General features: G+C 45.2%; 1 protein-coding gene across 8 annotated transcripts in view; it reads right to left on the bottom strand.

Annotated features, from left to right (window-relative positions):
• PHACTR3 (phosphatase and actin regulator 3) overlaps nt 1-27,484 on the bottom strand; it is a 295,584-nt gene that overhangs the window by 114,796 nt on the left and 153,304 nt on the right. For 6 of the 8 annotated variants that reach the window (XM_048498148.1, XM_048498144.1, XM_048498146.1 and 3 more), the window contains 2 exons: nt 12,816-12,995; nt 483-689 (listed from right to left, as the gene is read on the bottom strand). In XM_048498148.1, coding sequence (XP_048354105.1) covers nt 483-689; nt 12,816-12,995 — 387 coding nt within the window. The remainder of the gene's footprint in view (nt 1-482; nt 690-12,815; nt 12,996-27,484) is intronic. The other 2 variants (XM_048498149.1, XM_048498150.1) reach the window with 1 other exon arrangement.

Raw genomic sequence — 27,484 nt, 5'->3', positions numbered from 1 at the left:
GGGACCTTGGGGAGTTCCGCAGGACCTGTAAAACCGAGCTGTTTCACCAGGCTTTGGTGAGGCTGGCCGCTGAATCCGCCCCCTCTTTGTTGTTTCTATCGCTCCATATGTCATCTGCTGATTGAATATTGGCCAGTCCCCTCCCGGAGGTTAACGCCGGACATCATCTACTTATTTTAATTATAGAAGATTATTACTGCTAATGTCTTAATGTTTTAATTTATTTATTGTTTTAATTGAAATCATATGTTGTATTGTGTTCAATTGTTTTGTGAACTGCCCTGAGCCCTTTGGGGGTAGGGCGGTATAACAACAACAACAACAACAACAACAACAACAACAACAACAACAACAACAACAACAACAACAACAACAACAACAACAACAATAATAATAATAATAATAATAATAATAATAATAATAATAATAATAATAATAATAATAATAATAATAATAATAATAATAATAAAAATAAGCCTCACCTGGTACAATCTTTGAGACTTTAGATACAGTCTTCGGTGGTGGAATTGGAAGCGACGGCGGAGGGCTGGGGAGCTGTGCTGGGTTCCTTTCCATCTGGTTCTGGGGCGTTTCTGTGGATTCAGAAAGAAGTAAGGCTTGTGGATTCTCTTCGGAAGCTGGCAAGCTGGCATTTTCTTGTTCCTCTGTGGAAGCTGATGTCTTCTTGGCTGAAGAGACAGGAGCGGAAGCAGTGAGGTCAGTGGCACGTGAAGTTAAGACGGATGACCTCACAAAGCAGGCCAGGCCATAGAGAGATGAAGAAACAGAAAGTCCCAGCACACACAAGCAAATAGCCCCTGTCCCTTCCACAATGTTCACTATGGAAATGCTAAATGGACAAATAGATCATAGAATGGGGTGCTGTCTGGTTTCCGGGCTGTATGGCCGTGTTCTAGCAGCATTCTCTCCTGACGTTTCGCCTGCATCTGTGGCTGGCATTTTCAGAGGATCTCATAGGGAGATAGGATCTATCAGATCCTCTGAAGATGCCAGCCAAAGATGCAGGCGAAATGTCAGGAGAGAATGCTGCTAGAACACGGCCATACAGCCCAGAAACCAGACAGCACCCCAGTGATTCCGGCCATGAAAGCCTTCGACAATACAAAGATCATAGAATCATGGGAAGAAGAGTTGTTTTCATACCTTGCTTTTCTCTACTGTAAGGAGTCTCAAAGCAGATTACAATTCCCTTCCCCCCTCAACAACAGGCACCTTGTGAGGTAGGTGAGGCTGAGAGTTCTGAGAGAACTGTAACCGGACCAAGGTAATCTAGCAGCCTTTATGTGGAGAATGTGGAATCAAACCTGGTTCTGCAGATCAGAGTCTCTTGCTTGTAGCCAGTATAGCACACTGATATAATGGTAGGAACAAAAATTGGCTAAAGCGACTGAAGAAATAATTGCAGGCTGTGCTGTGAAGGATTCTGTTAAGCCTTAAAGGGCTTTTAGTGTAAAAATATGCACCAGCCCTCATGATGTGCACTTCGTTTCTTGTCTTTCTTCCAAGAAACAAAAGAACTGTGTTGCTTTGAACTGACGGTTTCAAAGAACGCAGCTGCAGTAATAAAACACTGTGGAGTCTGTTCTTGGATGCTAAAGATGAGAAAGCTAGTGCCCAAACATGTCTTGGTGTGACCAAGAAAACAGAACTCAAGTGCTGCTGGCAGAGACTCTCAGATTTCCCTTCCACACGTGCAGAATAAAGCACTTTCAATCCACTTTCAATGCACTTTGCAGCGGGATTTTACTGTGTGGAATAGCCAAATCCACTTGCAAACAATTGTGAAAGTGGATTGAAAGTGCATTATTCTGCATGTGCAGAAGGAACCAGAGCATGGCTACCACTCAGCACAAAGTGTAGCTTTGCTGTGGCCTCAGTGATGGAAGTTGTTTTGCTCTGACCTCAGGGCAAACAGGTGACTCTACAGAGGAAGGAGGAGGAGTTTGGATTGATATCCCCCTTTCTCTCCTGTATGGAGGCACAAAAGGGCTTACAAACTCCCTTCCCTTCCTCTCCCCACAACAGTCACCTTGTGAGGTAGGTGGGACTGAGAGAGTTCAGAGAGAACTGTGACTGGCCCAAGGTCACCCAGCAGGCTTCGTGTGTAGGAGTGGGGAAACAAATCGGGTTCACCAGATAAGAGTCCACTCACTGCTCAGGTGGAGTCGGGAATTAAACCTATTTCTCCAGATTACAGTCCACCTGCTCTTAACCACTATACCACCACACCACCACACGCTGTTTCATGTCAAGAAAATAACACTGAAGTTAAAGCCGTCTCCTCACAGGTTACATTCTTAATCTAAATCAGGCCCACATGCACCTATATATTTTTGACAATTGGTGGGAGATTGATGTCCGCAAAGCTTCGTTTCATATGTTGCTGGGCAGAACCAGAAATGGTGAAATGTCCCTCACCCAGAGGCGTAGCTCCAAGGGGGAAGGGGGGTGCGCGCAATGCACCGGGAGCGCACCCCTGTGGGGGCATGGTGAGGGCGTTCCAGGGGCATGGCGGGGGTGTTCCGAAACATGGCAGGGGCATTCTGGGGACGTTCTGGGGCGGGGCGGGATGGACGTTGGCATGGCAGGGGTGGAGGACACACCAGTATACTAGGCCCGTGGTGGCAAACCTTTGGCACTCCAGATGTTATGGACTTCAATTCCCATCAGCCCCTTCCAGCATGGCCAATTGGGGCTGATGGGAGTGCCAAAGGTTCGCCACCACTGCACTAGGCGCTTTCCCCCCTTGCTACACCTCTGCCCTCACCTATTGCCTTCCCCAGACATTGTGGAGGTCATTAATCTACAATGTCACCACAAGTTGGAACTGGCTTTATGGCACATAACACACATAGCATTAGACTATACATCTAATTTTGTATCCTGCAAATTATGAACCATTCTATATACGATGTGAGAACAAACACAGATTTGCTACTGAAGCAACTGACAGGGAGCTGCAACCAAACCTGACTCTTTAGCAGACATTCCTGCACTATGCCCATGTTTCCAGACACCTGTGTAACTCATTCTCACATGGCAGTTTTTAACACGATGTGTGAATACGCTCTCCGTGGCTGTATTGGGAAACTAAGAATTATCTTCGATCTCATCAAAGGCAAATTTAGAGGAGAGAAGATCCTTTCTTGCTTCTGCTAACCCCAGTGCTTAAATTTACTGTCTTGGGTGTGCAAATGGAAACAGAATGCAGGCTTTATGGTTTCTAATGATGATCCTGTAATCAAATCAGAGCATCCCAAGGTACAAATTTAGATGTATGCATCCCTTTCTTCGTGGCAGTAAGGAAGATAAATGAAAATGATCTCAAGAGGTTGTGTTCCTCTGAAGTACGAGCGTTGTTTCCTTTATTGGCATCTGCTAAACTGGCAACTGGGGAAAAAGTTGTTTATGGAAAGAAGCTTCTTTGTTGGAGTCGTGGTTCTCCGAAATATGGGAATGATTCAGAATAGTTAAGATAACATATTGCATTAATTACTGCATGATGCTGTATGGCAGAAGGACAGAGAGTAAAACAATTAAGATCACTGGAAGTTATAGCTATAATCTGGTTTGATCTTGATGGAAATATGATTACCAGGCTGCTTAGAGCTAGATTAATTGATGGAAACTTTATGCTGAAATTATATATAATAACTCTAACTGATTTTCAGGGTTTGTTTCCCCATTCCTACATGGGTGACCTTGGGCTAGTCCTAGTTTTCTCAAAACTCTCAGCCCCACCTACCTTACAAGGTGTATGTTGTGGGGTGAGGAAGGGAAGGAGTTTGTAAACCCCCCTCGAGTCTCCTTACAAGAGAGAAAGGCAGGGTATAAAAACCAATTCTTCTTCCTCTTCTATTTATTATTATTATTATTATTATTATTATTATTATTATTATTATTATTATTATTATTATTATTATTATTATTTATTGTATTTATAAACCGCCCTCCCCCAGAGGGGCTCAGGGCGGTGAACAAACAAATAGATAGAGCACAATAAAAACAAGTTATAGATAATCATTAAATATGGCTCTATATGTTAAAATCAACCCCCAATTAAAATGCAGCATCTTAATATCAGAATTACCGATGGAGTCCTACTCATGGTCCCCTAAGAAAGGGGGGAGGAAGAGGGAGGGGGGGAACGGCAGGGTCCACAGGTGTTAGAAAAACTTTTCTAAACTTTTGCACTGCAAGAGAAATTAAAAATATTCCCCATCTTTCTTTGCAGTCCTGTTGTTGTACACATTAAAACTGCAGTCTTTCAAGAGTAACAAAGTTTCATGGCTGGCAGGTGGTGGTAAAAAGGAAAAGTCATTCTCGAACAGTTTTATTTTTAAAAAAATGAAACAGCTTCCCATAATGCTTGCAAAAGAAGGGAGAAAATAAACGTTAACATTCCACACACTGATTCTCTGCTCTTTTTAATACCAGCAAAAAATAATAATTAAATTTAAAATTTTAATTTCATTATTTCAAAAAGGGCATGATTATCATTTCCCCAGAATTTCAGGAGTTCTGGTATGATTTCTGTAATCTGTTTTTAAATAAATTTCCCAACTGCAAGAATATTGGATATCGGAAGACCTGGCCCGCAGACCAAGTGCACTTCTCTGAAGATGCCAGCCACAGATGCAGGCAAAACATCAGGAGAAAATACTACCGGAACACAGCTATATAGTCCGGAAACTCCACAAAACCCCTGTACTTCCACTATTTTCAATAGGTGGCAGACCTGGCTTACAAATTCCAGAAGCCAAATGAGTTTCAACTGTTTTAAATAAGTGGAAGATATGTGCCAGGTCTGTTTCCATTGTTTTCAATAGAAGAAGAAAAAGAGTTCGTTTTTATACACTGCTTTTTCCTACCTTTAAAGAGTCTCAAGGTGGCTTCAAATTGCCTTCGCCTCCACCCAATAGACACTTTGGCTGTTTCCGCACAGGCGGAATACAGCGTCTTAGGGATGACAAAAACACCGTCCCTGGGGAGGAGTTCGCACAGAGGTGGTGCAACGCAGCAGCGCCGTGCTCATGCCATCCTAGCAGCACGGAAATGCCACTTTTGTACCTTGCTCCACGAGCGAGGTTTTTCAAAAGTGGTGCCTTCCACCCACTGCTGTGCGAATGGCAGCGGGTGGAAGGCAGCGTTTCCCTCCTGCTTTCCCCAGCCGGCTTACCTTCTCCTGCTGGCTGCCATCGTGTTGCGGAAGCCAGGGGACACGCCCCCCTAGCATCCGTCTCCAGAACTGTTGCTCTGGCCAGGGGGGCGTGTCCCCTGGCCTCCACAACACGACAGCAACCAGCAGGAGAAGGAAAGCCGGCTGGGGAAGGCGCAGCCTGCACCCCTATCTTTGTGAACGGTCCTGGGGGAGTGCCTCGCTCGCTGGCCATGCGGAAACAGCCCTAGTGAGATAGGTGTATCTGACAGATGTGAGATAGGTGTAGCTGACAGAATTAGAAGAAAACTAGCCCAGGGTCACCCAGCAGGCTTCATGTGGAGGAATGGGACTAGAACCTGATTCTTCAGATTAGAGTCTGCCACTCTTAACAGCTATGCCATGTTGGCTCTCAATAGATAGTAGACCTGGCCGATGAAGTAGAAAAGTCTACTGCCTATCAAAAAGAACTAAAATCTGGTTTTAGACACCAGGTTTGCTGTCCTTTGAAAACAGTTGAAATTACCCAACATCATAATGCTATAGGTGGAAGTATTACAGCTCAGTGGTAGAGCTCAGCTCAGTGGCACACCTGATTAAGTAGCAGATGATTTGAAAGACCTCTACCTGAGACTCTGGACATCTGCCCATCAGAGCAGTCCAGACTGACTTTGAGAAACCTCATTATAAGGCTGTGTCATTTTTTCCCTTGGCTCAGCTCTCTCTGTCCATTCACTCAGAGACTAACACAAATGGTTTGCCATTGCCTTCCATCTGCACATTCTTTCCTTGATCTTTACTTTATGGCTTCACAGACATTGTAGACAACTAGGCTTCCCCTGGTACTCCTGTCCCATGGGAACTGTGTTGCATCCGTTATCTTGCTTCCTGTGGTTTTCTCTTGCTATCTGCCGCCGACCTTGGGGCACCTCGGCTCCAAAGGTTGTTTTCCACAAATTCTTGGGAAAACGGGAGGGGGGTGATCTGTGGGGAATAAAGGGGACTGTGAATGCCAGCTTCATCAGATCTGGCTTTACCAGTGTGGTGCTTCGATGCCTATTCTATAAATGATACTGACCAATACTTCTGAGTCCATTTATTGGCTTAAAAGACCTAACAATTTTCTATTGGTTTTGATCAATTCCCTAGAAATATCTTTAATATCTTTATTTATTTATTATTGAGTTTTATATACCGCCCTACCCCCAAAGGGCTCTGGGTGGTGAACAACATAAATATATAACATATACCATTAAAAACCCATTAAAATAAACACAGCGGTCCATATATTAAAACGGCGTCAGCAATAAAACCCTTATTTAAAAACCCTCCCAAAGAGGAGGGAAAAAGGTCCCATAGATGGTAAAGGACCCCAAACACAGGAGAGTAAAATGGGGGTACTTATCAGCGGCTGGACACTCCAAAAGCCCAGTGGAACAGCTCCGTCTTACAGGCCCTGCGGAACTCGCCAAGATCCCACAGGGCCCAGACAGCTGGAGGAAGAGTGTTGAGGTACTGGATTGTTATTGTTTTAACAATTAACTATTTTTTAAAAACCCAGCTAATTCTTCAGGTTTAGATGGAAAGTTGGCCAAAAGAGCAGAAGACAGAAAAGTTTAAGTGTTGAGCATGATCTAATGAATAGCACGATAGGCCTGGAAGATCTGGCTTCTAATTGCAGCCTATAGATTAACCCTTGAATGTTTTCTTCCAACTGCTTTCTTTGGCTTTAACTCTAGACCAGTACAATAGGAGCAATAATCCTACCTTATGAGCAGAAATCTACAAAATAATAATCATAAGAACATAAGAACAAGCCAGCTGGATCAGACCAGAGTCCATCTAGTCCAGCTCTCTGCTACTTGCAGTGGCCCACCAGGTGCCTTTGGGATCTCACATGCAGGATGTAAAAGCAATGGCCTTCTGCAGCTGTTGCTCCTGAGCGCCTAGTCTGCTAAGGCATTTGCAAACTCAGATCAAGGAGGATCAAGATTGGTAGCCATAGATCGACTTCTCCTCCATAAATCTGTCCAAGCCCTTTTTAAAGCTATCCAGGTTAGTGGCCATCACCACCTCCTGTGGCAGCATATTCCAAACACCAATCACGCATTGCGTGAACAAATGTTTCCTTTTATTAGTCCTAATTCTTCCCCCCAGCATTTTCAATGTATGCCCCCTGGTTCTAGTATTGTGAGAAAGAGAGAAAAATGTCTCTCTGTCAACATTTTCTACTCCATGCATAATTTTACAGCCTTCAATCATATCCCCCCTCAGACTTCTCCTCCATAGGTTACCATGTGCCCACTGGCATAGCGCCAAGGGGGCATGAAGGGGGCCAGGGCACGTGCGTGCCCAGGGCGCAGTTCCTCCTCACTCCAACCCTGCATGAGCCACAGTGATTCCGAGGCTTAAATGGGCACAATCCTGCATATTAACAGGGCAGCCCTATTCTGAGTCACTCCAGTCTAAGTCCACAGGCTAACACAGGCTTTGGCATAATCTTGCACAGGATTGTCCTGCAAATCTCACGGGAAAGCAGCGGAATGGGATTCACTCCTGATTAACCAATCCTGCGACTCTGCGTGGGGATCTCTAGGAACCTGCAGAGCAGAGCTCAGTCGAACGAAATTGGAGCTGAAAGGAGGAAGAGCCAAAGCTCAGACAGCAGAGGGCAGCAAAAGGAGGTATAACACAAAATTGAGAGGATATCCTTTGTATACAATACAGTCAAAACGCTACTTCTGTGCTGCGTGCATCGCTGCGCTGCCCCTTGTTCATCCAAACCCTTTGAAAGAGGATCTTCCAAATGTCTCCGAACAGTCGTCAATGTTGCTGTTATCCAATAAAACAAAAAAAAGAGAGTCTATTTTTATCAACTCTGCGTTTTGTGGCAATGGCAGCCTCTTCCCACGCAGCCAAGGCTATTTTTTCCCTTCTGTGTTCATAAATATTTGATGTTTGATCATAACGTATCCACATTGTACTGTGAAATATAGACATAATTTATGGAAGGAATATGCCGCTGTTTCGGAGGAGAAAACCAGAATGCTCCCCATCAATATTTTATAGCCCCTGCTATCGACTCACACTTTAAACATCCAATTCATTGCCATGAAGCTCTCGGAGGTGGGTCAATGTGGTTGTTTATTCCACCAGTGCAAGTGGCAGATGCGTCAATGGAGGGGGGCAAATATGCGGGTACCTGAGAGCTGCACAGCTCCATGGTGCCCAACCCTAGAAATGGCTGCCATGCCACAGTCCTGCACCAGTGTGACTGGGGGCATTTTGGAGTGTACCATGGGTGGAGCGGACCTTAGCTTCCACTCAAGATTTTGAGACCAGGAGTGTGGCACCCTGCCCCTTGCACTTATGCCACCCAAAAGGTGGCCTATGGAGAGCTTTCTGGAGGCTGTTTTTTGAAGAAGAAGAAGAAGAAGAAGAAGAAGAAGAAGAAGAAGAAGAAGAAGAAGAAGAAGAAGAAGAAGAAGAAGAAGAAGAAGAAGAAGAAGAAGAAGAAGAAGAAGAAGAAGAAGAAGAAGAAGAAGAAGAAGAGTAGTTTTGGATTTATATCCCCCCTTTCTCTCCTGCAGGAGACTCAAAGGGGCTTACAATCTCCTTGCCCTTCCCCCCTCACAACAAACACCCTGTGAGGCAGGTGGGGCTGAGAGAACTCAGAAGAACTGTGACTAGCCCAAGGTCACCCAGCTGGCGTGTGTGGGAGTGTACAGGCTAATCTGAATTCCCCAGATAAGCCTCCACAGCTTAGGCAGCAGAGCTGGGAATCAAACCCGGTTCCTCCAGATTAGATACATGAGCTCTTAACCTCCTACGCCACTTTGTGTATTTTTTCTCCTTCCCCACGTTGCCAGTAAGTCCTCTTGGGGCAGCAGGGTGGCACCGCAGTGGTGCTGTCCCTGGCCGCTGAGGGCCCTGGATTGGGCTGGCTGTTGGTTACACTGCTATGGTGGTGACTCCATCGAGACCTCTGCTTGGAAACACTGCAACAACATCCATGCCTAGTAGATATGGCACTCATTGATCGTCTTCAACCTTAGACTCCTGCATTCCTCCAAGGCATGCCAGGCCACTTATGTGGGTCTCCTCAACTTTTACCTACAGAACAACCTAGTGTGAATAACCTACAGAACATGCCTAGTGTGGCGTGGCAGAAAATAACAATGCCAAGGTCACCCAGCTGAGCAAGTTGAGAGCCAGCTCCACCACTCCCGAGCCCAATATTTTATTCACTATGCCGCATTGTCTCCTGATGAGCTTCTTGAGAACTTAAGCTGAAAACGTATGTTTGGATTTCACTCCTCTAGATCAGTGTTTCCCAACCTTTTCAAGGTCAGGGTACCCTTGACCTCACTCTTCATATCTCATGGAACCCCTGCCACCACCCTCCACCTTCCCCTCCCATTGCCCCTGCTTGCCACACCCCCCACCTTCCCCTCCCAGGGTGAAGGGAAGCACTGGGGGTGGGGGTGGCTGCTGACCTTGTGGCAAACCCTGCCCCATGGGCCAGCTCCATGTCCTTGCTGGTGCTGGTGGGAGACACTACAAAAATGAGGGGGGGGGCGATAGTGTTGCTGCAGTACCCCTGGGACATGCTCACGGCACCCCAGGGTACCACGGAACCCTGGTTGAGAATGGCCGCTGTAGATTTTCATTAAGTGGTTCTATGAAGACAGGTATGTGTGATTAAAGTGCTGCCAAGTCACAGCAACTTATTGTATGTAGGAGTTGCATGGTAGCCTCAAGCTCTACCAGTTGGGGCGTTGCCTGTAGGAAAGGAGGTTATTTCTTAGAATGAAAACACCTGAGGTTTGATTAATGGCAATGGCTGATATAACAAGCACCATCTGCGGGCGGAGGGAGGTCAGATAAATGAGGAGGACAACGAGGCTCGGGAATCTTTTCTAAAATATATTCAGAGGTTTGGTTTTTTATGAATTATTATCCATCCTCTCTTGATTACCTGAAGAGACTTCCTTTGGTTCCTGAATAAAAAAGGCTATTGGACTTTCTCATCATCTTGCAGCCGGGAGCTTTCTTGTTTTGCTTTATTCTGTCTGGAGGAGGAAACTCCTACAGAAGAGATTATTTTCTTTGGAAGCCTGGGAGAAAGCTTGCTGGAGAAGTCGACAGGCCGCTTGTTATCTGGCATGCAAAGCTACTGAAAGGCCAGAACGACATCGCAGGCTCATATACTTATGATGACCCCTTATGGGGTTTTCAAGGCAAGAGACTACCACAAATACTAACAAGACAAAGGAGCTTATAGTGGACTATAGAAGGAATAGCTCAGAAATTCAGACCCTTGACTACAAATGGAGATCAAGTAGAGCAGGTGGCTAGTTTTAAATTTCTGGGTGTTATGATTAAAGAGGACTTGACCTGGGGTGTACAGACTGCCGCGGTGGTTAAGAAGGCCCAGCAAAGACTGTACTATCTGAGACTTTTAAGGAAACAACAACTGAATGGAAAACTCCTGGTGTCCTTTTACCACTGTGCTATAGAAAGTGTCTTAACCTACTGCATCTGTGTATGGTTCTCCAGTTGCACAGTGGCAGATAGGAAGGCGCTCCAAAGGGTGATCACTACTGCACAGAGGATTATCGGCTACCCTCTCCCCTCCTTGGAAGAACTCTATAATTCCTGAAGCCTAAAGAAAACCCAAAATATTCTGAGAGACCTGTCTCATCCAGCACACTCTCTTTTTGAACTGTTACCATCCGGCAGACGATACAGGTCTATAAAAACTAGGACAAGGAGGCTTAGAGACAGCTTCTACTCTAGAGCTGTGGCTATGCTAAACTCCGCGGCTTCGTGTTGATGTGTTTGGGGCTGTGTAGGGATGGGTGGAGGAAGGGGAAAGTGAGGATAGGGTATGAGTCTGAAATTGTGTGCATCGAGGAATGCTGCTGTAAATTTCGTTGTTCGTGCACAATGACAATAAATGCTTATGCTTATGCTTAAATGGTTTGCCATTGCCTTCCTCTGCAAGCAACCCTAGTATTCTTGGGTGGCCTCCCATCCAAACATGAACCAGGGCAGAACCCGCTGAGGGTCTGAGATCTAATGAGAATGGGCTATCCTGGGCCATCCAGGTCAGCTATAGCAAAGATTAAACCCCATTACATTCTCTTGGTTGATGCATGAAGAGTCAGACAACAGGTTCCAAGTCCCCTCCCCAAGGATGCGATTTCAACCCACCACTGCAATTTGTTTCATGATTCCCTATTATTTACTTTATTGACTGTCCATTGTGTTGCACGCTTCAACTTAAGCCTCTTACTACATTGCAGAAAATAAGACCATTTCTCACCCTGGTAGGAACCTTCTTGTTACTGTGTGTTTATAACTGGTTTTGCTTGTTATAAGAACATAAGAACAAGCCAGCTGGATCAGACCAGAGTCCATCTAGTCCAGCTCTCTGCTACTCGCAGTGGCCCACCAGGTGCCATTGGGAGCTCACATGCAGGATGTGAAAGCAATGGCCTTCTGCGGCTGTTGCTCCCGATCACCTGGTCTGTTAAGGCATTTGCAATCTCAGATCAAGGAGGATCAAGATTGGTAGCCAGAGATCAACTTCTCCTCCATAAATCTGTCCAAGCCCCTTTTCAAGCTATCCAGGTTAGTGGCCATCACCACCTCCTGTGGCAGCATATTCCAAACACCAATCACACGTTGCGTGAAGAAGTGTTTCCTTTTATTAGTCCGAATTCTTCCCCCCAGCATTTTCAATGAATGCCCCCTGGTTCTAGTATTGTGAGATACATTGTGTCAAACATTCTTCCGTAAACTTCTCCAATAATCAGTGGATAATTACCATGGGATACCTACTCTAAATAGCCCCTGGGAACTGGAGGCCTGCTGGTGGACTCACAGTTTGTCTGGGGTCACACCAAAGAATGGATTTGCATCTACAAATGGAAGGCGACCATGCGGCCCCAGCAGTTTTCATGAGCCAGACAGCCCTTTTTGAGCTACCTAACAAACATATCATAGTAGCTGTGTATTGCGCTCCCTTGCAGAGATGCTCACCATCCCCCATGCAATCCCAGCTGAGTTATGAGTTCACCATCTGCCCTGTGCCCACCTGGAACCCATCACTTGAGATATGTTAATTGTACAAACTATCCCTATGGGATTATAAACCCCAAGCGGAGCAGTTAATAGCATCCAGTTGATGGGCTAAGCCTAGTATTAGACCGGGGTCTGCAACCTGCGGCTCTCCAGATATGCATGGACTACAAATCCCATCAGCCCCTGCCAGCAGGGCTGATGGGAATTGTAGTCCATGAAGGTTGCAGACCCCTGTATTAGACGTTCATAGAGCTGAAAGGGACACAATGCAACATCTGGTCCAATCCAATGCAAACACGCCTTGTAGGCAAATCCACTTTCAAAACGTGTTGCCTTCCCTTGCTTACCCATTAAGTGATGGGTATAACATTACATTCACATCCATCCAGCGATAGGGATAGGAGCAAACACATGGCTCTTTTGCCATCAGTCAGGGGGATCTGGGGGTTGGGGAGTTGACCCAATGATACCACTGCCTGCGGTATCCCATGGACTCAAGTGCACCTCAAGGGGATGAAAAGGCCCCGATCCATTTCATATCCAATACCTGAATCTTCTCTCAGCTCTTCCGAATGCAGCTCCTCGCCAAGAGAGGTGGCATTGGTTGTGGCTGATCTATGCTCCTGCTGCGTCTCTTCTGAGGTAAGTGCCTGGCATGAGGGGGATGAAGGGTCACTCAGCATTGCTCTGGTGGCACCGTCAGCAGTGCATGCTTTGACTTCAGAATCTAGGACACCACGACATTCTAGCATTAGTCAAACCATTAATGAATCACTGAAGCCCACCTCCCTTAGTTCAGTGCTGAGTCAAATAGTGTGCCCTCAACTTATCTAACATTCCTATCCACATTAGGGCTTTTTTTTTTAATGATTGCACTGAAGATAGTCTCATACTTTGAAGAAATGAAGAAGAAGAGTTGGTTGGAAGAGAGCCAGCATGGTGTAGTGGTGAAGAGCATCAGACTCTAATCTGTACAGCCAGGTTTGATTCCCACTCCTCCACACGAGTGGCTGACTAATCTGGTGAACTACGTTTGTTGCTGGCTTCTACACACGAAGCCTGCTGGGTGACCTTGGACTTGTCAAAGTCCTCTTTGAACTCTCTCAGCCCCACCTACTTCACATGGTATCTGTTGTGGGGAGAGGAAGGAAAAGAGTTTGTAGGCTGCTCTGAGATTCTTTATGGTTCAGAAAAACAGGGTATAAATCAAAAACTTTTCTTCTTCTATCTGCAACCTGTGGCTCTTCAGATGTTCATGGACTACAAATCCCATCACCCCCTGCCAGCATGGTCAATTGGCCATGCTGACAGGGGCTGATGGGAACTGTAATCCATGAACATCTGGAGAGCCGCAGGTTGCAGACCCCATACCATGCTTTTCTCTCCTGTAACCAGTGGCTTACAACCGTCTTCCCTTCCCCTCCCCATGACATGCACTTTGTGAGTTAGGTGAGGCTGAGAGAGTTCTGAGAGAACTGTGACTAGTCCAAAGTCACCCAGCAAGCTTCTTGTGGAGAAGCAGGGAAAACAAACCCAGTTCACCAGATTGGAGTCCACCATTCTTAACCACTACACCCTTATTGAACCCCTACAAATTGGAGTGGATTTTCAAGGCACTGCTAAGTATAGCGGGGAGGTTGTGTGCGAGAAACTGTTGCCTTTCTGAGTTACAAAGATTTAGGGAATGTCAGTTGTATAGGGCTCTCTCTAAGACAGTTTCTGATATTGACCCATACTCCTCGCATCCAGGAACAGGATCATGCTGTGCAAATAAAGAGCTGGGTCTGAGACAGAGTTTGAAATTACTAGGGGCAACAGAGAGATTCACCCTGCACTCCAGATGGTATTTCCAAGTGCATCACTTCTTTCACCTGATTAATAAGTAAGCAGTTGTCTGATCCTAGGCAGAAAATCAAAGCACTGCTTTTCGGGAAGCTATTCTGATGAAGATGACTAACCCAATCTTGCCAGATTTCAGAAGCTAAGCAGGGTTGGTATTGGGAAAGGAGATCACCAAGGAAGACTCTGCAGAGGAAGACAATGGCAAACCACCTCTGCTTCTCACTTGCCTTGAATATTGCTTGTCAGGTTTGTCATAAAGTAGCTGTGACTTGATGGCTCTTTACACACACATATTGTGATGAACGCAAAATCTGCCCACTGTTCCTGACTCCAGGGGGCCAAGCCCTATGATAGGGAATCATCTGGAGGAAGGGTACAATCTGTCTTTGTGCATCAGACTTACAGAGTTGCATTGCATCCCCCAGGGAGCCTCGTAACATACAGGCCTCTATATAGACTTTACCTGATATCACAACATGTTGACGGGGATTGTGCTGGTATTTAAATAATTGAGGTAATTCCCTTATCTCCGACCTAAGAAGTGCCTTGCTGAATACCTTGCTTGTAATTTTTAATGAGGTGCCATACAAAGACCTGCTAACCCCCTCCCCTTTCTCATGGCAGCAAGAATGTAACTGAATGCATAATGGGGAAGAAATCCCACTCTTTCCATCCCAGGCTGTGATGGGGAAAGATGTGATGTTTTTGATTATAGCAAATCTACAGCATTGGGCAACGCAGGTGAAAAAGATCTGCTCGCGGTTGTGGGCTTTCCCGTTATGACCACTGTAGAGCTCCTTACTGCTGTACTAAAACTGACCCACATCATTAGGCTAGCCCCAAAGGAAATGCTGCTGCTTTTTAATGAGCTAACATTACTCACATAATTACAGCATGTTGAATGTTATTCCACATGTTAATGTTGCGCATATAATCACCAGTACATTGATCTTTACGAATGACTAAGTAATTTGCCAACAGGAGAGTGCAAATCAGCACCAGGGACAGCTCCCCAAGAGTGCTAATGCAGATTTTGATCAAATGTATGCTTGGTGAGACCAGCTCCGTCTACTACATAGTTTCTGTATGGACTAGCCTCCTGTGTAGACCAGTGATGGTGAGCGTATGACATACGTGTCAAAGGTGACACACCACAATGTTTTGGGTGACATGCCAGCGTTCAACAACACCAACCACTGTTCCCTCTGTATTGTCGAAAGCTTTCACGGCCGGATTCAACTGGTTGTTGTGGGTTTTCTGAGCTGTGTGGCTGTGGTCTGGCAGATCTTGTTCCTAATGTTTCACCTGCATCTTTGGCTGGCACCTTCAGAGGTGTATCACAGAGAGAAGTCTGTTATACACTGTCTCCAGGGTTGCATAACAACCAACTGTTTGAGTCATTTTTGTAACTATTTGACATTTCTTTCCATAATACATAACACCACATATGATTGGACTCTATTTTTCAAAATAAACAAATATGTAAATAATAGTTTCTCTTTCGTGGGGGTGGGGGGGGGGGTGATATGCCAGTAGAATCAAGTAAGACATTTTCCAAATTTTTGACCCTCTGAGCCCAAAAAGCTCGCCCCCACTAATGCAGACTGTAGAATATGGCTGCCACAGAACAGATTTTCCTTCTTGGTATTCATAACATGCAGTAGTGATTGGCCATGCATTCTTACATATACATTCAACAGACATAGCTCATCAATGGCTCATTAATTCCTACATATAAGTATCTTGTAAACATGCTGAGAATATGAAGCCATTAAACATTGCAAGGATACATGATATGTCAGAGGGCACTGTATAGAGTCCATGTCACTAGAACTTTTCTTGCACATTTGCTTGTTTTTTTTAAAGTTCCAAATAGGTACATTAAAATGTGTTTGGAAAGAAACGGCATCCCGGATCAACAGCCAGGAGCCAACAGGAATCTCACATTCTGCCCACAAATCTGTTCCATTCTGAGATCCTGTTTATTATATACATATATAGATTCATTACAAAAAGCATTTCCCCCTTTGTGCAGGCCAGGAGGTACAAATGAGGACATCGTGGTGGTCCCAGCAACTTCCTGCACAAGAACCCAAACAGTTCAGAGAACACAGGTCGAATCCCCACTACCGTCTTAGCCAGGTTTCAGAACTAACCAGGTTTGAGGAACAACCTCCCCAGTTGAATCCCCACTACCGTCTTAGCCAGGTTTCAGAACACAAACGACCTCAAACCTGGTTAGTTTGTGTTCTGAAACCTGGCTAAGATGGTAGTGGGGATTCGACCACAATCTATTGAGCTATTCCCCACATGTTGAGGGAAGCCAAGCCTCCTAGACTATCCTCCCATCCCATCAATCATTACTTTTGATACCATGGGTCAGAGGCCTGTCTCACCTCCCCCCTCCCTCTCTCAAAAGTGATAGCTTAGCACTATCATCCAAGCCAAAGCAATTACTAGGGACGTTGGCCAAACACCCAACAGGATCTCTGGCAATAGGACTCATATTTCTCCTTCTCAGACACCTTTAATCAGGAGCTCGTGACAAAACCACCTTTCCCTTGTCATCGCTTCGGTCGCATGTTTCTGGAGAGATAATTTAAAGAGACTCGGGCGTCTGGATTGAACTAGCCAGTCTCCCTGCTTCTCTGCAGGGCTCTTCTGCAGAGACACGTTTCCTGAGGCTTTGCAATCCGAGGACATGGGGGAAACCTGGCCGGCACACTGCAGAGCTCCCGATGCAACGCTTTATAGGCTGAGCCCACCCACTCTGCCTCGTAATCACGTTCAGTGAAAAAAGTTACAGTTCTTAAAATAGCTTTTGCAGCAGCCCCGTTGCTATGATACGGTGGAAGGAGAGCTCATTGCCTACGTTTCAACTCATTGTTGGAGCCAGCCCGTACATAATCAGGGGCATATTAATAGCCACCTGCATTGTTCGGCAGGCACATCTTTTTCATGCTGCGCCTTAAAAACAGCCCCCGTGGGCAAAACCTTGGCTTTGGTACCAGGCTGCAAAAAAAAGGCAGCGATCTCCATCAATGTTGACAAGGTTTTCTATTCAGCGCTGCTGAATAAGTGCAGCCCGGTTTCTATAGGCAAGGAATGGTCAGGTCACATATAAAGAGAGGTAAGGTAGGGCGGGAAGAGTTATGCAGAGAAAAGGAAATGAGGCACAGCGAGGAGGAAACCCCAGTTCAGCTCTCTTGTTTATCATATACATATATGGATTCCAATAAGGAGAGATGAGCAGAGGTGACTTGGTCAAAAAAGACAAAACAAGCGTTGCATGTTGAGCAGAAAAGGATGGAGGGACTGGGAGGGGCAGGGAAGGCGCCACAATGAGGAGGGATGGAGCGACAAGATCAGCTGGCAAAGATATTTGGGTTGAGGATGTTCCCCAAGCCCAGCAGTGGAGCAAGAGCCTCCAGGGATTGGCCCTTAGATCAGCTCCCAGAAGATCCAAGGATCAAGTCTTCACTCTGCCACTGCTGCTGCACTGCATTGCTCAGATTCCTCTCAGGGTCATGACTGGTATCATGGAACATCTGTTTTATTGACAGCTGAAGGGTCCCCAAGAGCTAAACATAAGAACATAAGAACAAGCCAGCTGGATCAGACCAGAGTCCATCTAGTCCAGCACTCTGCTACTCGCAGTGGCCCACCAGGTGCCTTTGGGAGCTCACATGCAGGATGTGAAAGCAATGGCCTTCTGCGGCTGTTGCTCCCGAGCACTTGGACTGTTAAGGCATTTGCAATCTCAGATCAAAGAGGATCAAGATTGGTTGCCATAGATTGACTTCTCCTCCATAAATCTGTCCAAGCCCCTTTTAAAGCTATCCAGGTTAGTGGCCATCACCACCTCCTGTGGCAGCATATTCCAAACACCAATCACACGTTGCGTGAAGAAGTGTTTTCTTTTATTAGTCCTAATTCTTCCCCCCAGCATTTTCAGTGGATGCCCCCTGGTTCTAGTATTGTGAGAAAGAGAGAAAAATTTCTCTGTCAACATTTTCTATCCCATGCATAATTTTCTAGACTTCAATCATATCCCCCCTCAGACATCTCCTCTCCAAACTAAAGAGACCCAATCGCTGCAGCCTCTCCTCATAAGGAAGGTGCCCCAATCCTTCAATCATCCTTGTTGCCCTTCTCTGCACTTTTTCTTTTTTAAACGCAGTCCTTCATCAGATCTCCTGGGGCTGGGTCTCAAAAATCTATCCTTACTCACTGGTGGTCCTTGCACTAACAGGAACCTTTTTGGCTGATGCATGAGGCTGTTCTACTGGTGGAAGGCCACTATTTGTGGAGTGCAGGGCAGGTGTCAGTGGGCCCTGAAGTAGGGCAGCTGCTAAGGTTCAGGGCTTCTGGCAAAGCCGCTGTTGCTGACTCCTCCATCCATATATCTCTCCTGCCACCTGACCAATAAGCCCAAACCTGCCCATTCACTTGCAAAAGTCCCACCACTTATGCCTCCAGCTGACCAGCAGTGAGGAGGAAGGACAGGTGGCTGATTAAGAACAGCAGTGCTTCTGATGGCCTCAGCAGCAGCACTTCCAGCCCCACACATTAGCCACAGCAGCTGCTAAGGGCATTAATGTGAGACTGTGGGCATCCACAGTTGTAGGGCTTGTGAGTAGGGCAGTCAGGGGGGTGACACTCAGTGGGATGGTACAAAAGAGATTTTGAAGTGGCAGTGATGCAATTGATCCACCACATCCAACTCCTTGCCACTTGAACTATTCAGTGACTGTGACAGTTACATACACTGTGTAAATGATTTGCCATTGCCTTGCTCAGTCATCCACACTTTGCCCCCAGAAAGTCGGGTATTCATTTTACTCAGAAGGATGGAAGCCTGAGTGAACCTTGAGTTGGCTACCTGAAACCAAGTTCCATCAGGATCATACTGCTCACACTGTGAGCACAGCTTTTGACTGCAGTATTGCAGCTTACCACTCTGTGCCATGGGGTTCTTACATTGGATGTACATGGTTTAATAGGACAACCATCATTTACTTGCAGTTTAAAAATGTCCTGTCTGATTAATGGACCACTAATAGTTACCAAAACGTATCTGATCCTCTGTTCTAATACATTTGCCATTTCCCCCCATTTTAGAAGAAGAAGAAGAAGAAGAAGAAGAAGAAGAAGAAGAAGAAGAAGAAGAAGAAGAAGAAGAAGAAGAAGAAGAAGAAGAAGAAGAAGAAGAAGAAGAAGAAGAAGAAGAAGAAGAAGAAGAGAAAGAAGAAGAAGAGGAGGAGGAAGAAGAAGAAGAAGAAGAAGAAGAAGAAGAAGAAGAAGAAGAAGAAGAGAAGAAGAGAGGAAAGAGAAGAGGAAGAGAAGAAGAGAAGAAGAAGAAGAAGAAGAAGAAGAAGAAGAAGAAGAAGAAGAAGAAGAAGAAGAAGAAGAAGAAGAAGAAGAGGAGGAGTTTGGATTTATATCCCCCCTTTCTCTCCTGCAGGAGACTCAAAGGGACTTACAATCTCCTTGCCCTTCCCCACTCACAGCAAACACCCTGTGAGGTAGGTGGGGCTGAGAGAGCTCCGAGAAGCTGTGACTAGCCCAAGGTCACCCAGCTGGCGTGTGTGGGAGTGTACAGGCTAATCTGAATTCCCCAGATAAGCCTCCACAGCTCAGGCGGCAGAGCTGGGAATCAAACCTGGTTCCTCCAGATTAGATACACGAGCTCTTAACCTCCTACACCACTGCTGCTTCCTTGGTTAGAGGCTTTTACTTGGCTAGAGTACTATTTGTTTATTAAAGTTTATCCATCACTGGTTTTCCAGAACAGATTTATTTACACCCTAGTGTGATAGATCAGCTGAGTCCAGGAGGACCTGGGCAGCTGCATTTTTGAACCAGCTGGAGCATCTGGATCCAACCCAAAGCCAGCCTGTGTAGAGCCAGTTCTGAACACTTGATGTCATGGACCAGCTGGGTCCAAGGAGGTATTGAGGACTCCCCTGAGAAAGAGTCAGCAGGCAGCCCTGGCTCCTGTGCATAGCCAGTTGCAGAAGTGGTACAGGGAGGAGCAGCAGCCCCTGTGGGGCCAGACACAAACCCCAAGCCCAGTGACACCTCAGCCTTCCAGCTCTGAGCCAGCTGTGGAAAGCCAGATGCCAGCTTGCTCACCTCCCTCATCACTAGAGCCACAGGGACAATGTAGGAGTAGAACATGCAGGGCCCTACAGGACAGAAGACAAAGTGCTCCTGGCAGCCCAGCACAGGCCCTGCATGGACAGTGAGGATGAGTATTTGCAGAAGCAGGCCTGAGGCAGCTGGCAGGTGCACAACGTTACAGGCCCTCTGAGTAACCTTGCCTTTATAAGCAACTGGAAAGGGCATAGATAGCTCTGTGGAAGCAATGTGTCAAAATGGCTGCTGCCTTGGTAGCACCTGCTCTGAACTATCTGCTCTGTCTTGACCCTTGACCATGGCCTGAATCTCTGGACCTGTGCTTTTGGTTTACCCTTGGACTTGTCACTGTGACTTCTTCTGCACTTGACTTCTGGAATGGAACTTTGACCGTGGAAACTGGACTCTGTGTGTGAGAATGTACTGGGCAACCACAACACTTGACAAGAGCTGAAGGCCAGTAAACTGAATGACAGTAAACTGAAGCCCTGTCTACATCAAACAAAGATCCTACTGGCAATATGGCTGTTATAGATAAGAGTTCATAGGAGAAGAACACACAGGGTCCTGCAAGACATAAGAACATAAGAACATAAGAACAAGCCAGGTGGATCAGACCAAAGTCCATCTAGTCCAGCATTCTGCTACTCGCAGTGGCCCACCAGGTGCCTTTGGGAGCTCACTTGACAGAAGATGAAATGCTCCTGGCAGCCCAGAAGATGAAATGCTCCTGGCAGAAGATGAAATGCTCCTGGCAGCCCAGATCAGGCCCTGCCTGGATAGTGAGGATGAGTATTTGCAGGAACAGGACTAAGGCAGCTGGCAGGTGCATAGTGTTACAGGACCTCTGGGCAGCATTGCCCTTTTAAACAACTGGAGGAGGCATGGCTGCATGGAAGCAACATATTGCATTGCTGCTGATGCCTGCTTGCAACTATCTACTCTGTCTTGATCTTGGCCCGAAACTCCAGACTTGTGTTTCTGGTTTACTCTTGGACTTGTCGCTGTGAATGTTAGAGCTTTTGTGCTTGACTTTTGGAATTCAACTTTTACTGTGGAAACTGGACTCTGTGTGTGTGTAAGCAGGTACTAAAGAACCACAACACCTTTCACTACAACCCTCTAAAGCTTCTCTTCCCTCTTAATGGGCTGCAGTTCTAGTCTTCCCTTTTCTCTCTCTGAAATTGCGAATGAAAGCAATGGACAGGAGAACAGCATACCTTGTTAGGATTAAAGTCCCTCCCCGCATTCATCTCCCAAATGCTACTGAAAGCAGGACAGTCTTGGCCCCTTGGTGAAAATGAAAGCAAGGTGGCTCCAGAAAAAGACATGTCTAGGAAGAGTGTTCCACACATAAGAAACAGAGAAAGCCCTATTTCTGGGGAACCTTCTCTTGATCTGCAAAGGCATCCAGAAAATGGCATCGAAAGATGATTTCAGCTGGTGGGATTATCCTTGGGGACAAGGTCTGATTCTAGACTGCTTAACCTTTAAAAGGTCAGAACCAACATTTAAACTGTGCCCAGAAACAAACTAGCAGCCAGTGAAGAACAGATGAAATACGCACAGCCGGGTCCCTGCTAAGAACTTGGTTGCCATCGAGCACATGCCTTGGTAAGGCATAGGATCTTGTTGCCAAATAGACCCTTTTTGCAGCTGACATCCCAAGTAATATTGGTGAAAGGCACTCTGAGTTAAGGATACTGCATAGAAATCTGCTCTGGACCTTCATGATGAGAAGCAACCAACATCAGAACAACTGAAGTAATATATTTTCCATCAGGCAGACGTGGAAAGCGCCATCAAGTCCCAGGCAACCTATGGTAACCCCATAGGATTTTCAAGGGAAGAGATAAACAGAGGTGGTTGTTGGCCATTGTCTGCCTGTCCTCAGCAACTCTGGACTTCCTTGGTGGACTCCCATCCACGTATGAACCAGGACCAAGCCTGCTCAGCTTCCAAGATCTGACAAGTCATCCAGGTCAGAGCTCCCATCAGGTATGTGTTACTAAAACAAAATTAGCCAGTGACATCTGAACCATCCGAGTGTGGCATCCAATCAGAGATGGAAAACTAAAAATATCAGACACTCCACGTTGGCTAACTGTGAAGCCATGGAGGCGTGATGGAAGGACCGTAGGGGATAGCTGATATTTAATGTTCTCTGCTTTGCGTAGCATTGCCGATCTGACAACCACAAATTATTGCATTAAAATGCTATCTAATTGGAAAAGATTAAGATGTAGCTGCTGCATACATCGCCTTAATCAGAACGGGCTTAGGAACAGTTATTTTGAAAAGGCATTGTTGTGTGAATTTTAAATGGTGTATGTTTAATAAATGGTGTATGTTACTCAACCACAAAGTAAACCCCTTGGGATCCAAAACTTCAATTGTTTTAGGAAAGAGTAACATGGATCAAACCAGACTGCTCTCAGCTACCTATTATTCACACTCTTCTGACTAGGCAACTGTGTTTCACTATAAATTTGCTAGATACTTTTATTGGTATATATAAATATATAACCAGAATTCAAGCTAGAAAGAAACAAAGCCCCGGCTCTTGCTATTTTCTTTCCTTCTGTGTCTTCTGAAGAGAAGCAGAGTGAGAACAGTTTAACACTGTTCATTGTTTGCATGTTAATTAATTTCTTCTGACAACAAATAATCTGGATTTGAAATGGGCTCAGCAAAAGCAAATTGTTTTCTACAAAACACTGGTAAACAAATCAGATTATTTTGATTCCCACTGAAAAGTTTGGTCCCCTTTGCGTTCCCAATGATGTTCTTGAAAGTGCAGCACAGCCCCAGGACTTCGGTTGCAGATATGGCACTGGGTGGTAGTGTCTGGCTTGGCTCCGGCTGTGCCAGGCATGAATGCTCAAGTGTGCAGCTCTGAAAAGAGCTGCAAAAGGCTCCCTGAATTAAGGGGAAAGCCAGAGAAACTCCTGAAGCAAGCTCCCCCAAGCAGGATTGTGCAGAAACACTCACCATAGTGGTCGGTTGGAGTTGAGAAGCTGGAGGCAGCGACAATTGCCATCTTTTCCAATTTGAGCTATTGACCCTCTTTGGGAGGAAACATCCAAGTCATGCATCCTATTTGCATGGAATGAAGATATAAAGATACAGAAAGGAGTCCTCATTCTGCTGCTGGTACGCCTGCCAAAACTTGGAGATTTTCCTAATGGTATGGAATGATGAATGATCGTAGAACATAGGAAAAGAGTCTAAATAAAGCTGTATTAAAAGATACTCCCAGAAGAGAAAGCATTTAAGTAAGAAAGCTATTTTAATGCAAAAACTCCAGATCTTCTACCTCTTTCAGTTGGCTGGTTGCCAAAATAAAACTGGAAAAGAAACTACTTTACTAACCCATCACCAGCCAGAAAAGAAATTTGAGCTCTGCATTAAGCTACTGAAACTGTGGAAACAGTGAAACTTGTGGACACAGCAGCAACCAGAAAGGGTTCTGTATCCTTGAATTAACTGAAATAACAGTAAAGGGTTCTGTATCCTTGAATTAACTGAAATAAGCCTCAAGAGCATATCTGCCAGTATGCTAAATCTCAGAGCAGAATTAGACTCCCTGAAAGATTCTGTCAACATACCACAAATGATGTTACAGCTCAGCAAAGATATTAATGAGATAAAAGACCAATTCCAGAAAGTAGCACAGATACATGAGAAAGTGATAAAAAGTGAAGAGGAAGTAAAATTCTTAAAGCAAGAGATGAACTCTAGACAACTGGAGATTAAAATACATGATTTAGCCATTCTTCGATTGGAATATCAACTCTAAGAGAAGGCCTTGAGACTGAGAAAGGTACCAGAAGATTCAAATCTAGCAAAAGGAGTTAAATTAGAAAACTGTCTCAATCCTGGCCAATCATTTGAAAATGAAAGTAGAAGATATGGTGTCCTAAATTGAGAAAATGTAGTCACATTAAAAAAACGACTTTGCAGAGACATTGTAATCTATTTCCATTCTAAAGAAGTGGCAGAGCAGATTCTCTGTCCACAAGAAATCAACAATCAAGACAGAACACAAAAACATCATTGTGATGAGGGAGATTGCCTTAAGAGTCCTACAGAAAAGGAAAAGGAAAGCTTATGCACTTGTGGTGGATATTTTGAGAAAGAACCAGGTAAGATTTGCATGGCTTCAATGGGAAGGGGTTTTCTTCGCTTACAAGGGACAGCAGCAAAGAATTACTTCAACTACGAGTGCCAAAGAGATCTGTAAGAAAATTAAAGACTCTAAATGAAAATGTTTTGTAAGGTCACTAAAAGATCCAATAAGAGAGGAAAGAAATGGGTCTATTGGAGACAAATAATAAATAAATAAAGCTAGGAGGGAAATTTCTGTAATAAGGTTAAGAGAAAGGGGATTGGGGAGGGATGGGGGAAAATAAAATAAAACTTTAACTATGGAAAACTAGGTTAGGAAGAGAAGATGTTTTAACTTTATTTATTACAAATTGCCTCAAATTTGAAGTTGAAAAATTAGAAAGGGTGTGTGTGTGCGTGTGTATGTTTGCGCGCGTGTGTGTGTGTCTATCTATCTACACATACAAAAAGGAGAGGAAACTTAGTTGGGCATGAAGGAATGTGATGGATAAGATCAACAGCAAGGTGCAGGTGGATAGTCATTTAGTAATATAAAATCTATGTAGTTTATGTTGCATTAACCTTTATTTTGTAAGTAGTTTAGGGTGACTGGATCACTCGTGTCTTTTCCTTCCCATGTAGTAGTTTCATTGTAGATGTTATAAAATTAATAAAAATGATTTAAAGAGAGAGAGAGACAGAGAGAGAGACTGAGAGAGAGAGAAAGAAAGAAAAAAGAGAGAGAGTGTGCAGCATAGCCCAACTGTTGCCTTAGCATTCCCAGGGGTTGTTTTCCCCAACACTGAACGGCTGGAAGGAAGTTGGGATTAAGCAATCCATATAGTTAATTAAGGTCAGGCTGTTAATCTTTCAGGATAGGAATCAAGGTAACAATGAAAGAGATGAAGCTTGCAAGTGCTCTGCCCAAATGCAAACATTTATTTCCCCTTGAGCAATGGAAGTAGGTTTCATAAACTCTGTGTCTATGCTATTGGATATCTGAACAGAGAATTTACTTCATGCGAGGTTTTATGAGCCTGGCAGAGGAGGAGGAGGAGGGGGAGGAATTTGGATTTATAGCCCACCTTTCTCTCTTGTATGGAGACTCCAGGGCCGGTAAGAGGGAGAACTGCGCCTGGGGCACGTGCCCCTCCTTTTCCCGTTGGCACTACGCCACTGGGAGACTCAAAGGGGTTTACAATCTACTTCCTCTTCCTTTCCCCACAACAGACACCTTGTGAGGTAGATAGGGTTGACAGAGTTCTGAGAGAACTGTGACTAGCCCAAGGTCACCCAGCAGGCTTCATGTGGAGGAGCAGAGAAACAAATCCAGTTCACTGCATAAGAGCTCATGTGGAGGAGTGAAAAATCAAACCTGGTTCTCTAGATTAGAGTCCACCTGCTCTTAACCACTACACCATGCTGGAAAGAGATGGTAGCCATATTGGTGGTTCTGATGATAGCAGGTGTGTGTGCGTGCAAATTTTATACACAAAGATAAGCTCCTGAAGCCCCTAAACCAATCAAAGATGTAGTGCCTAGGCAAACTATGCTTAAATTTGTCTAGAAAACATGCACTTACAACATACTTTAATTTCAGTATGCTTGGAATTGTTCTTGGTGGTGGAAAATGCTGATATGCTCACAAGGTTTTCAAGGCCAATACGGGAAGTTTACCATTGCCTGCATTTGCATTGGGATCCTGGACTTCCCATCCAAATACTAATGAAGGCCCACCCCCTACCTTCTTGTTCTATCCCTGCTGGAGGAACTGCTGATGGATGGGCTGGAAAAGCAGGGAGCAGGGAGCAAACCCCGAAGAAAGTTAAATGCATACTGAGTCCTTTTGCTTTCCCTGTGAAGCAGAGGGAAAAGTCATGCTTTACCAGATTTTAAAACCCCCGACGTAGCATGGTGACTTCTGAAGAGGCTACAATAGGTGCCTTGGAGAGAATCAATCCAGAGAGGAGTGAACAATTGCTGCAATGCAGACTACTAGTGCATATATGGCCAAGGGGTCAAATGAACCGTAGGAGCTGAATCCTATGCTTCTTTCCATTCCGGGTTTTAGAGATGTTTTTAGTCTTCAAAACTGGCAGAGGGAGGTAGAATGACTCCTGTGTCTTAATTTTATTCTCTTTTTTTTAAAGAAAGGGTGGATGAGAAACTGATTTTAATCCTGTCAGATTCTGATGCCTCTCCTGGCCAGTGTGGGATTCAAATAATTTAACAACTGGTTCTGGTGGTGGGATTCAAATAATTTAACAACTGGTTGTTTACAAGCACCATTTTAACAACCGGTTCTGCCAAAGTGGTGTGAACCGGATGAATCCCACCACAGCTCCTGGCCCTACTTTCCATTCTAAGGCCGTTTCCCCACTTCAAAAAAAAAAAAAAAAGCTAAGGCAAACCGGTCTAACTTGAACCGCTGCTTTTCAGCGCGAGTTCGTGCACCCCACTGCAGCTTGTGCCTTCCGAAAGCTTCGCTGTCTTCCGCAGCGTCAGAAATGCGGGTCTCTTTTCTGATTGGCTGGAGCCCCGCTGTGGCCTGATTGGATGGTAGCGTCCACGTCACTAGGAGCAGCGGCCCGCGCTCTACGAGGGTTTTTCCTAAAGACGCTCTTGCAAACAGGAGTGGGAATGATGCACAATAACGGGGTTGAAGAGCTCCAGAATCAGGGTGGCTGTGCCACCACCGCCACTGCCGCCATCACCATGGGGAGTGTCGCTGGACTGCGGGTTACTTGCTGTGAGTAGCCCGCATCAAACAGGGAGTGGGGAAACGGCCTATATCTAGTACAGGGGAATCTTTTCTTTTCCTTTTCAGAAATCCTCAAGTTCAACCCAAGTTCAAGTCCCTTAATAGGATCTAATCTAATTAAATATCTGCCTGGGACAAATGCGTAATTACCTGTGCAGCTTATTACCAATTAACTCAGGGGTTTTTTCTTTGCAGAAGATATTAAGAAGAAATCATGTTCAATATAAAGGTTATAGTATCATTCCTCCTTAGCATTAAAAATCAAGAAGGAGAATGCCCCAGAGTCCATCCTCCAAAGCAGCCAATTTTTCCCACCAGGGGAACAGATTTCTGTCTTCTGAAGATCAGTTGCATGTCTGGGAGATCCC

Source organism: Sphaerodactylus townsendi, linkage group LG05 (genome assembly GCF_021028975.2).
Source record: "Sphaerodactylus townsendi isolate TG3544 linkage group LG05, MPM_Stown_v2.3, whole genome shotgun sequence".
NCBI lineage: Eukaryota > Metazoa > Chordata > Lepidosauria > Squamata > Sphaerodactylidae > Sphaerodactylus > Sphaerodactylus townsendi.
The sequence above is the reverse complement of the archived record's forward strand: the minus strand, read 5'-3'. Positions and strand labels throughout refer to the sequence as shown.